This window comes from Eubalaena glacialis, chromosome 5, assembly GCF_028564815.1.
Source record: "Eubalaena glacialis isolate mEubGla1 chromosome 5, mEubGla1.1.hap2.+ XY, whole genome shotgun sequence".
Classification (NCBI taxonomy): domain Eukaryota; kingdom Metazoa; phylum Chordata; class Mammalia; order Artiodactyla; family Balaenidae; genus Eubalaena; species Eubalaena glacialis.
The window spans coordinates 154,519,556-154,533,275 of NC_083720.1; the positions used below are offsets into that span (position 1 = coordinate 154,519,556).

General features: G+C 36.1%; 1 protein-coding gene across 3 annotated transcripts in view; it reads right to left on the reverse strand.

Moving 5' to 3' along the window:
- The window catches only part of GRIA2 (glutamate ionotropic receptor AMPA type subunit 2), a 171,236-nt gene that overhangs the window by 66,195 nt on the left and 91,321 nt on the right, over positions 1-13,720 (reverse strand). For all 3 annotated transcript variants that reach the window (XM_061191775.1, XM_061191777.1, XM_061191776.1), the window contains exon 4: positions 7,293-7,489. In XM_061191775.1, the coding sequence (XP_061047758.1) occupies positions 7,293-7,489 (197 nt within the window). The remainder of the gene's footprint in view (positions 1-7,292; positions 7,490-13,720) is intronic.

Genomic DNA, 13,720 nt, shown 5'->3' on the forward strand with positions numbered 1-13,720 from the left:
AAAATGGGCAGAAGACCTAAATAGACATTTCTCCAAAGAACACATACAGATGGCCATGAGGCACATGAAAAGATGTTCACCATTGCTAATTATCAGAGAAATGCAAATCAAAACTACAATGAGATATCACCTCACACCGATCAGAATGGCCATCAAAAAATCCACAAACAATAAATGCTGGAGAGGGTGTGGAGAAAAGGGAACCCTCCTACACTGTTGGTGGGAATATAAGTTGGTGCAGCCACTATGGAGAACAGTAGGGAGGTTCCTTAAAAAACTAAACATAGAGCTACCATATGATCCTGCAATCCCACTCCTGGTTATATATCAGGAGAAAATCATGGTCCAAAAGGATACATGCACCCCAATGTTCATTGCAGCATTGTTTACAATAGCCAAGACATGGAAACAACCTAAATGTCCATTGACTAGAGGAATGGGTAAAGAAGATGTGGCACATATATACAATGGAATATTACTCAGCCATTAAAAAAGAATGAAATAATGCCATTTGTAGCAACATGGACAGATCTAGAGATTGTCATACTGAGTGAAGTAAGTCAGATAGAGAAACAGAAATATGGTATGATATCCCTTATAAGTGAAATCTAAACAGAAATGATACAAATGAACTTACAAAACAGAAACAGACTCACAGACTTAGAGAACAAATTTATGGTTACCACGGGGGAAGGGATAGTTAGGGAGATTGGGATTGACATGTACACATTGTTATAAAACAAACAGAGATGAAGAATGCAATAACTGAAGAATACACTAGAAGGAATCAATAACAGAATAACTGAGGCAGAGGAACAAATAAGTGAGCTGGAAGACAAAATGGTGGAAATAACTGACAAGAAGAATATAGAAGAAAGAATGAAAAGAATCGAAGACAATCTCAGAGACCTCTGGGACAACACTAAATGCACCAACATTCGAATTATAGGGGTCCCAGAAGAAGAAGAGAAAAAGAAATGTTCTGAGAGAATATTTGAAGAGATTATACTTGAAAACTTCCCTAAGATGGTTAAGGAAATAGTCACCCAAGTTCAGGAAGCACAGAGAGTCCCATACAGGATAAACCCTAGGAAAAACACACCAAGACACATTAATCAAACTATCAAAAATTAAATTCAAAGAAAAAATATTAAAAGCAGCAAGGGAAAAACAAAAATAACATACAAAGGAATCCCCATAAGGTTATCAGCTGATTTTTCAGTGGAAACTCTGCAGGCCAGAAGGGAGTGGCAGGATATAAAGTGACAAAAGAGAAAAACCTAAAACCAAGATTACTCTACCCATCAAGGATCTCATTCAGATTCAATGGAGAAGTCAAAAGCTTTTCAGACAAGCAAAAGCTAAGAGAATTCAGCACCACCAAACCAGCTTTACAACAAATGCTAAAGAAACTTCTCTAAGCGGGAAACACAAGAGAAGAAAAAGACCCACAAAAACAAACCCAAAACAATTAAGAAAATGGTAATAGGAATATACATGCCAATAATAACCTTGAATGTAAATGGATTAAATGCTCCAACCAAAAGACACAAACTGGCTGAATGGATACAAAAACAAGACCCATATATGTGCTGTCTACAAGAGACCCACTTCATACCTAAGGACACATACAGACTGAAAGTGAAGGGATGGAAAAAGATATTTCATGCAAATGGAAATCAAAAGAAAGCTGGAGTAGCAATACTCCTATCAGATAAAATAGACTTTAAATAAAGACTGTTACAAGAGATAAGGAGGGACTCTACATAACAAAGGATCAATCCAAGAAGAAGATATAACAATTACAAATGTTTATGCACTCAACATAGGAGCACCTCAATACATAAGGTAAATACTAACAACCATGAAAGGAGAAATTGACAGTAACACAATAATAGTAGGGGACTTTAACACCCCACTTTCACCAATGGACAGACCATCCAAACAGAAAATAAGTAAGGAAACACAAGCTTTAAATGACACAATAGACCAGATAGATCTAATTGATATTTATAGAACATTCCACCCAAAAGTGGCAGAATACACTTTTACCTCAAGTTCACATGGAACATTCTCCAGGATAGATCACATCTTGGGTCACAAATCAAGCCTCAGAAAATTTAAGAAAACTGAAATCGTATCAAGCATCTTTTCTGACCACAACGCTATGAGATTGGAAATCAATTACAGGAAAAAAACTGTAAAAAACACAAATGCATGGAGGCTAAACAGTGCGCTACTAAATAACCAAGATATCACTGAAGAAATAAAAAAATACATAGAAACAAATGACAATGAAAACACGATGACCCAAAACTTATGGGATGCAGCAAAAGCAGTTCTAAGAGGGAAGTTTATAGCAATACAATCTCACCTCAAGAAACAAGAAAAATCTCAAATAAACAATCTAAACCTACACTTAAAACAACTAGAGAAAGAAGAACAAAGAAAACCCAAAGTCAGTAGAAGGAAAGAAATAATAAAGATAAAAGCTGGTTCTTTGAGAAGATAAACAAATTTGATAAACTCTTAGCCAGACTCATCAAGAAAAAAAGGGAGAAGATTCAAATCAACAGAATTAGAAATGAAAAAGGAGAAATCACAACTGACACTGCAGAAATACAAAGGATTATAAGAGACTACTACAAACAGCTATATGCCAATAAAATAGACAACCACGAAGAAATGGACAAATTCTTCGAAAGGTACAATTTTCCAAGACTGAACTGGGAAGATTTAGAAAATATAAACAGATCTGTCACAAGTAATAGAATTGAAACCATAATTAAAAATCTTCCAACAAACAAAAGTCCAGGACCAGATGGCTTCACAGGTGAATTCTATCGAACATTTACAGAAGAGTTAACACCGATCCTTCTCAAACTCTACCAAAAAATTGCAGAGGGAGAAACACTCCTAAATTCATTCAACAAAGAAACCGTTACCCTGATACCAAAACCAGAAAAAGATACCACAAAAAACGAAAATTATAAACCAATATCATTGATGAACATAGATGCAAAAATCCTGAACAAAATACTAGCAACCAGAATCCAACAGCACATTAAAAGGATCATACACCATGATCAAATGAGGTTTATCCCAGGGATGCAAGGATTCTTCAATATATGCAAATCAATCAATGTGATACACCACATTAACAAATTGAAGAATAAAAATCATATGATCATCTCAAGAGATACAGAGAAATCTTCTGACAAAATTCAACACCGATTTATGATAAAAACTCTCCAGAAAGTGGGCATAGAGGGAACCTACCTCAACAAATATATATAAAACAAATGCACAGCAAACATCATTCTCAATGGTGAAAAACTGAAAGTGTTTCCTCTAAGATCAGGAACAAGACAAGGATGTCCACTCTCACCACTCTTATTCAACATAGTTTTGGAAGTCCTAGCCACAGCAAGCAGAGAAGAAAAAGAAATAAAATAATACAAATTGGGAAAGAAGAAGTATAACTGTCACTGTTTGCAGATGACATGATACTATACATAGAAAACCCTAAAGATGCCACCAGAAAACTACTAGAACTAATCAATGAATTTGGTAAGGTTGCAGGATACAAATTTAATGCACAGAAATCTCTGGCATTCCTATACACCAACGATGAAAAATCAAAAAGAGAAATTAAAGAAACACTCCCATTTACCATTGCAACAGAAAGAATAAAATACCTAGGAATAAACCTGCTGAAGGAGGCAAAAAGACTTGTACTCAGAAAAGTATAAGACACTGTTGAAAGAAATCAAAGATGACATAAACAGATGGAGAGATATACCATGTTCTTGGATTGGAAGAATCAACATTGTGAAAATGACTATACTACCCAAAGCAATCTACAGATTCAATGCCATCCCTATCAAACTTCTTCACAGAAGAAGTTTGGCATTCTTCACAGAATTAGAACAAAAAATTTTACAATTCGTATGGAAGCACAAAAGACCCCAAATAGCCAAAGCAATCTTGAGAAAGAAAAACAGAGCTGGAGGAATCAGGCTCCCTGACTTCAGACTATACTACAAAGCTACAGTAATCAAGACAGTATGATACTGGCACAAAAACAGAAATATAGATCAATGCAACAGGATAGAAAGCCCAGAGATAAACCCACGCACATATGGTCACCTAATTTATGACAAAGGAGAAAAGAACATACAAGGGAGAAAAGACAGCCTCTTCAATAAGTGGTGCTGGGAAAACTGGACAGTTACATGTAAAAGAATGAAATTAGAGCACTCCCTAACACCATACACAAAAATAAACTCAAAACGGATTAAAGAATTAAATGTAAGACCAGACACTATAAAACTCTTAGAGGAAAACTTAGGAAGAACACTCTTTGACATAAACCACAGCAAGATCTTTTTTGACCCACCTCCTAGAGTAACGGAAATAAAAACAAAAATAAACAAATGGAACTTAATTAAACTTAAAAGCTTTTGCAGAGCAAAGGAAACCATAAACAAGACAAAAAGACAACCCTCAGAATGGGAGAAAACATTTGCAAATGAAACAGCAGACAAAGGGCTAATCTCCAAAATATACAAACAGCTCATGGAGCTCAATATCAAAAAAACAAATAATCCAGTTAAAAAATGGGTGGAAGACCTAAATAGACATTTCACCAAGGAAGACATACAGATGGCCAAGAGGCACATGAAAAGATGCTCAACATCACTAATCATTAGAGAACTGCAAATCAAAACTACAATAAGGTATCACCTCACGCCAGTGAGAATGGCCATTATCAAAAAATCTACAAACAATAAATGCTGGAGAGGGTGTGGAGAAAAGGGAACCCTCCTGCACTGTTGGTGGGAATGTAAATTGATACAGCCACTATGGAGAACAGTATGGAAATTCCTTAAAAAACTAAAAATAGAACTACCATATGACCCAGCAATCCCACTACTGGGCATATACCCTGAGAAAAACCATAATTCAAAAAGAGTCATGTATCACAATGTTCATTGCAGCACTGTTTACAATTGCCAGGACATGGAAGCAGCCTAAGTGTCCATCGACAGATGAATGGATAAAGAAGATGTGGCACATATATACAATGGAATATTACTCAGCCATGAAAAGAAAAGAAACTGAATTATTTGTATTGAGGTGGATGGACCTAGAGTCTGTCATACAGAGTGAAGTAAGTCAGAAAGAGAAAAACAAATACCATATGCTAACACATATATATGGAATCTAAAAAAAAAAAATGGTACTGATGAACCTATTTGCAGGGCAGAAATAAAGAGGTAGACATAGAGAATGGACTTGATGACATGGGGTGGGACGGCGAAGCTGGGGCGAAATGAGAGTAGCATCGACATATATACACTACCAAAAGTAAAACAGATAGCTAGTGGGAAGCAGCCACATAGCACAGGGAGATCAGCTCGGTGCTTTGTGACCACCTAGAAGGGTGGGAGGGTGATGCAAGAGGGAGGGGATATGGGGACATGTGTATGCATATGGCTGATTCGTTTTGTTGTGCAACAGAAACTAACACAGTATTGTGAAGCAATTATCCTCCATTAAAGATCTATTAAAAAAATAAAATGGATAACCAACAAAGACCTACTGTAGAGTACAGGGAACTCTGCTCAGTGTCATGTAACAACCTAAATGGGAAAATTATTTGAAAAAGAATAGATACATGTATATGTATAACTGAATCACTTTGCTGTACACGTGAAACTATCACAACATTTTTAATCAACTATACTCCAATATAAAATAAAAAGTTTAAAAAAAAAGATTAAAAAATATTCCATTCCATATATTCCCAGTTTCTCTCGTAGTTTCTCTCTTCTAGTTTTGGAAAGAATTATTTTCATATAGGCTTTCAGCAACTTGTATTATGATGAGTCATGAATACCTAAATTTTTAAAACAAAGACTAGCAACTATTATCAAAATTCCGTTTTAATGAGAATCTCCTCTGAAATTCAAATGAGTTGTTAGGTTCACATTTGAACGAGAGGCCTTCGGGTTAAAAACAATCCCAGCTTCATCTCCCGAGACAAGAATCAAGACTGTTCTACTGAAATGTTGACCCCTCTGACATAAAACATTTAGTTTGTTGTCATAACAAGCTAGTTTTATTCAGTTATTCAATATTTCATGACAGATCCATTTTGTATATCTTAGGCCCTGTATTAATGTATAACAATTAAGGGTTCATCAAGGTTTACGTTTGCAAAATGCTTTGTTTTACAGATTAGTGAATCTAATTTTCTCCTCAAAGCCTAAGAAGGGCCAAGATATGCATACTTAATTGTGTATTTTTCTTCCAATCCTATACTATTCCAAGGAATAATTTTATACACATACATTTATGTAGGTAAGTGACATACATAAATGTATAACATATATATATATAATTATTCCAAGGAAAATATTATAAACGTACATTTTCAGCTGGAAAAGAAGCAGATACCATTGGAGGAGACCTTAGGCAGTAAACCCTGATGCTTTTTACCACCAGCTCTGGTCACCTACCCTATCTGCACAACATAGCGGATTTTATTTCTATCGTGTGTAAATCACCGTCCCATCCTGAAAGATCTTAAAAGGAAGCAAGGTGATGTGGTGAGCACAGACATCTCTGGTATCATATTATTCTTTAAAATATTGCACATTAATACATCTAGTTTACTTTTCAAGCAGCAAGGACTGCATATATCACGCCTGCATATTTTATTTTCATAGATTAATAGTTTCACAGTGACACAAAACCTACCTACTTAGGAGGAAAAGAATTACTTCTTGGAGGAATAAATACATGCTTTTTCTGAAGACCGAAATCCACTCAGACAACAATCCAGGTTTAGCACACCACACTGTATCCTAATGTTTGAAGTACTCCACGTCTTGCCAAAGAATCCATGAATTACTCACTTTTCCCTTAGGACCCAGACTTATTTTCACTTAATGCCTGCCTATTTCTTTCTCTCTTAACAGCTCAAAAGAACTGAATTTTAAATTTCCACTTCGAAATATCAACATTTAGGGCAGCACGATAGACCACACGATCAGGACCTGTATATCGCATACAGGTAATGGTTAGTGTGACGTGCCAGCACCACTGGGGACGCCCTGCTATTGCTAAGTGAAGCCCCGGAGAAGGTCACGGCTGATCCTTGCCGGGTCCTCCACGGGCCCCGGGGACACCTGCCGCTCAAGCACCGCCCCGAAACGCTCGCTGCACGCGCCGAGGCCGCACGCACGCGCTCGACCGGGCGCCTTAGGAAACAGGCAGGAGCCAACCTGGTCCACGATGTCGTTGACTTTGTCCCTCTCGCAGTCCAGGATGACACGCCGCTCCTTTTTGAGCTCCAGGTCCTGGAAGAGCGAGCGGTAGGTCTCGTCCTTCTTGTCATTGTTGATGTTCCCCACGTTGATGGCCGTCACCTGCCACTTCTTTTCGGCAGCGGAATCCAGCACCGCCTGCAGGGTGGACAAGCCTAGGAAAGCAGAGAGACACGGGGCCTGATGGCAACAGGCTCGACTCACGGGGAAGCGCGCCGCGAGACGGACACTGCATTTGGAAGGCTGCAACGAGGGGATGCTGACGCCTCTAAAGAGCTGCAGCTGTGATCCTTAGCCACACCCCCTCGTTGCCACTTCGCATCAAGAACTCTTTCCTCTACCTGGGAAAACTGTACTCCCTTCATTCCGGCTTCTCAGCTGTTTTCTTTTGGACATTACCAAAGCGTGATGTTTTAATACCTCGGGGGTTTGGGGGGTTTTTTGTTTGTTTGTTTGTTTGGCCACACCGTGCAGCTTGAGGGATGTTAGTTCCCCAACCAGGAATTGACCCCGTGCCCTCTGCAGTGAAAACGCCTAGTCCTAACCACTGGACCGCCAGGAAATTCCCTACCTCTGGTTTTAATGAAATCAAAGGACATCCATTCTTTCCTGTATAGAATAGAAAAAAATATTTCTTTATATATGACACGCTATCATTTCCCATTATTATCCTGAAGACGTTGAGTCTATTTTCAGCGAGATGAATCTATGTGGGTCTATGTGAGTCTAAAAACCAATCATCTCTGAAGCTGCTCGATTTCCTATCGTTTTCTGGTCGGCAGTTGTTATTTTTTTTTTCCCCTCAGCCTCTGTTATATCATTTTTGTTACTGGGACTAATCCTGTAGAAATTAAATGTTCACCTATTAACCACATGGTAGCAGTTAGTTTACTAGCACGGATTGGTTACATTTACTTAACTTTCCAAATGTGAGACCACTTTACTCGTCATTAGTAACTTCGTTTATAGCATCATACAACTTAGGTCATATCGAAAATTGTATTTTTATTTTTAATTAGTCACACATTGCCTCATATGTAGGATTGGGAGGGAAAACAACTTGGGAACATCTTTCCTAAAGTTCATGCTGCAGTTTAGCACTTGGAAAACTAGTATATAGACTTGTCTTCCATGTCACTTCAACTCTTCACAGCCAACCCAAATTCATCATTTCTACGAATAGCTTAATGAACAACAAAAATCAAGGCTCCAAAAAAGAATTGAGGACTCATCACATCATCTTCTTTATTGCAGAAAGACAAGAATATTGGACCCTTTTCACCCATAAAATCTGGGGTTTCCCTAATGTGAACACATGACTCTAGAAGCTTTATTCATGCACTAAACTTTATTGAAATCTATTTACCACAGCAAAAAATATGCGTATTCTAAATGTTGTTGAAAATTACCTGAACCTGGAAAATATCATTAAAATTTTCATTGATTCCATATTGCCATGGGTATATAAGATGAGCCTAGAACACCTTGTGACCCCCCCAAAGCAAGAAGCTCTCCAAAACTATCAGCCTCGTGTCAAAAGACCCAGGAGAAATTTGATGAGAATCACTTTAAACAGAGATGATGCAGCTGGAATAGCAATAAGAATAATAACTGCAAAAGACTTAAATACATACATTTCCTAATCCATAGATTAGTAATGACATTTAAGAAAAATATTTGATTGCTTTTGATGGATGCTAAGGAGCCAAGTTATTATTTTGAAAACTGGTAAATAAAGGTAAAGAAACAAGCATTTTCCCGCCTTTCCTATATGAACTCTACTCAGGGTAATAGTTAATTAAGGGACGGTTTTTTGTTTTTTTGGTTTTTTTTGGAAAAACTCCAGCTAATCAATGATGAACGAATATAGATTCAGAATTACAACCAATCTTGTAATACCTTGTGAATTAATGAATCAAGGCAAGAATCGTTAACTGCTGCTAACAAAACAAAAAGAGAGATGCGTAGAAGTTACGTGCCTTCAAATGGGGATACTCAACACCACCTATGAAGTATTCATGCCAAGAAGTGAACATGAATCTCAGCAAGCATCTAGATCTGATTACCCTTTTATAACGAATATATGGCACAGAGTAATATGCTAATCAAAGCCCAGACTGTGGGAAACTCTACATTACCTTATAAAAGCCTAAAGACATATGTTAACCAATTGGATATATGGACCTCACTTTTATCCTGATTCAAACAAACTGTGAAAAAAAAATAGATGATGCTAGTAATGAATTACTGTTAACTTGTCTATATATGATAATGATATTGTGGTTATATTTAAACCAAGAGAATTGTTCTTTCAAAATATAAACCGAAATATTTATAGCTGAAATAACAGGATGTCAGTTATTTGCTTCCAAATAATTGTGAGGGAAGAAGGAGAAGGATAGAGATAAAACAAGACTCCTCTCACCCATCATTAATAAAGCTGGCTTAAGTGTCCTTGGAGGTCTTCACGTTATTCTGTCCATGTTGTTATTTAAAATATTTCATAATGAAAATTGAAAATAAATACTTTTGTTTCAAATTGAAAAGTCGAACGATACATTAAACTTAAAATGAATTTTGTGGGGTTTTTTTGGGCAAAACAACAAAATTAGTTTCCTCCATCCAGTCTTGTAAGAAAAAATATAGGGTACTCAAGAATTACTCAAGGGATAACTTAAACAGAGACCACATGCCATTGTAAAAAATCTATTAATGATAAAACTTCTTTTAAAAACTTCACAGATCACCTATGATTTCCATTCACTGTAAGTGAATTAAATCCTTCCAGGATGCATTTCAAATCCTTTTCCTGTTTTTCATCATCAGTGAAGACAGAACCAAAGTTGATCATCATGATCAACTCAATAGCTATCAATGTGCTTGAAAACACTTATTAAGTTTACTCAGTTTTCTTTCCAAGTAGGAAAAAAAGCTAATTTCCTAAACCTTTTCCACTGTCAAGGTCCTACTTTTCCACATTCCAGTCATGATGTGACTCTTCCTTGTCACCTCTTTAAAACAACACATCCATGGGTGGTGTTCTACATACTACATATTAGACCACTTATACGTGAGCTTCCTTTCTTCTAGGCAATAAATTATTTCATGTTGCTTTCATTTAATTATGAACTTTACCACATACTAAGTTAAAGTTTCACGTGGTGATGTTGTTGATATTCTGTCCTATCCTTCAACATATATAACAAGAAATTTTAAATAAAAATGCCAATGTGTAAATGAATCTCAAGTGATATTTCTAAACCTAACATTTATTGGCAGTTCACCTTGTCCAAAATATGGAGAGGATATATATATATAAAATCAATAAAAATGCATTTAAAGAAATAGCTGATTCAAACTCATCCATTTTATGTATCAAAAAATAACTCACAGTTGGTGTGGATTCTGTTATTAAAACTCTTAGAATTAATATTTTGTAACCTATGAAACCTAAAAAAAATACATCCATTTATTAAGATGCTAAACTGCCCAAGTGGTACGTAATCAGACGATGAATTTAGTTTCATCAGAAGACACTGAGTATTATTCAGTTATCTCCTAAAGACAGCCAGAAATAATTCACAAACCATGGCATGATCTGTCTCACATTTTGAAGAGACTGCTGTCCCATGCTTATTAATCAATATTCTCAGATTTGTTTTTTTTTTTAGTAGTAGCAACTGACTCTCTCAAATACTTTCTCAACTTGATCTGCCCTTTTCCTACAACTAAGAGTTTTGTATTATGTCTGGTTACTTTAAAATTAGTAGATCATTTTAAATTTTAAAAAAATCACTGAAAATGCATATCACAAATATTATGGTGAAATTAAATTATTCATACACAACACAAATTGATGCTCTTAGTCTCTTGTTAACATATTCCAATTAGGAGAGAAAGTATTACCTCTTTCCCTTCCACACGAACTAGCCTAGAAGTATCTTTATAAATACACTCATCCCTTAATTCAGAATATAAACTTGTATGGACATTGGGAATTCTATATAAGTATCGGTTTGTTTAAAAACATTAGTAGCTGGTTATTCAACTCTAATATCTGTACCACTAAATCAGGACATTTAAATCCTGGTTTAATTTCTTATTATTTTATTGCTTATGACAAAGAGAACTTGAGATATACTGTTGTTCATCTACAAATAGAAAAAAAATTTGGAAAATTAACTGCTCTTCCTAAGAAATATATTTAAAATATGTTCTGAAAAACCTCAAGAATATTACAGGAGTACAAAATTAAGTTCTACACTCTACTAAATGCTCAGACTTCTGGATAAAATAAAGAATAGCTAAAGTACTGCTACTTACTTCCGTATTATATTACTTCTTCGTGTGCCTAATTGTTGCTGGACTAGTTACAGCTGTATACCCTATTTATAAGCTGACACTCTCCCTAAAACTCTCTCCAAGTATTACTATCAGTAGGGCACAGTCGCATCTTAAGTTAGTGCTCCTAAGCCTGTGACACAGTTACAGAAAAACCTTCAGCCCTGAAACAGGTGAAGTCTAAATGCCTTAGTTTGCACATCAATAGGTGGAATTAAAATTGACTACTGCATATAGGTATATTTCATTCAGACCATGTCTTTCTTCTTGAAAATATTTTTTGTTCCATTTAAAATTCACAGCCCTTATTCATCTTTCAGGCACAGAAATGAATATTTTATGATCACTAAATCACAGCAGCATGCCTAGGCCAGATTAGATTAACATATATTTCCCTCATTGACTTTCTCAGGAACATCATAAAAGCAATTTATAATCTGGAAGCATTTTTATTCTAGGCATGATGCCTTTTTTGGAACTGGAATCAATGTGCCTTTCCTTCAGGGGACAAATAGTGTGGTTCAAAATTAAAACCAAGTTATAAAAGCATTAGTTCTGGTTTTACCAACTGTCTACAGAAATGTATGACCTTACCTTATTAACATTGACCCAATAAATAAAAACCACATTTTGATTAAGTCCTGGTTCAAATGTAGTACATGTGTATCCAAAGACAAACCTATATTGAATGCATTAACATAGGCAACCCCATGACTCTACATCTCAAATGTGTTGAAGATCCATCTACCTACTCTCCCTGCCATCTACCTCCTCTCTCTGGAACTTTTAGGAAGGGTGTTGGGTTATCCATTGAGAAGTGCCAGGCTGCTGCCCCATGACTTGGATAAAGAGAAGACACCAGCATTCCTAAAGGGTCACATGGCACCAAGTGCACAGTTTCAGCAATCCTCTCACCGGTAAACTTGAAATAGTCAAAAACCTATACAAAGATAAGAATGCATCCACGTCTTCCTTTGTCTACAATTGGGATGTAGGCTCCTGGACTTGTTGCTCGGCCTTTGGATGGATAGTTGGAATCAGGAAAGGTTTCATTGGCAGTCCTAGTAAAGCAGTGCAAAGAAGAAGCATAGAAAAACTGTGTCTTTTTCATCTAGCTTGTATTCAGTGCAGAATGTTGGACAGCCATTCTCATGCTTGGGCTATTCAAAAGAACATCAATTCATATATTTAGAAATTAAAATTTAATAATGTTTACCTGATCTAGACTCTCAGAAAATTAAAGATTATTAAAAACAAATCCTCACAGTCAAGGACCTGGAAAGAGTGCCACATCAAAACCAGACAAAACTCTTTGAAATTGAGGCATATGGAGACATAACTTGAAAGATCAAATCATGGAACCTATTTTTAAAAGCACTCATAATATAGTAAGGGCACACAGATTCCTTCTCAAGTCGTGTAACACAAAAACAAGGAGGTACTTCCTTAAAGTGTAAGAGAAATGGGTTAAGGACCATAGAGGGAAAAAAACAGTTCATGTGATAAATGTATGAATAAACATTTTAAAATGTGATACGACAGCAAAGCTATAACAATTGTAATTAATAAGAAAAAATCAGAGAGCAAACATGCCATTTCCACGAGTCAAGTAAAACATTACATAAAGGTCAAGTCTTTTGCCAGTATTTTGAGTCTTACACATTTATCTCTGAAAATAGATGCAGATGAAAAGCCAGTGTAATACTCTTCATATTAAAACATGAGTATCCATTTGAAAATATCTTGAAAATGTATCCATTATGTCAGTTTTGGCTTTAATATATAATTACTTAATATTATCACTGTAAAGTTGACCTCTCCACAGATGCACTCGAACTCAAATCAATTTGTATAATTTAATGATTGGAGATTATCACATCATTCCAATTTCATTTAATATTCCTAAAGTGTTAATAAAATCATTAAAAATGTCTCAGGTTCTTTTCACAAGTACATAAGTCCATCCATCATCTCCCGATCCATAGTGACGCTGAAGTGTGTCCCTAAAGTGAAAACGCCGCCTTGCACCTAGTCAAAGAGTAGAG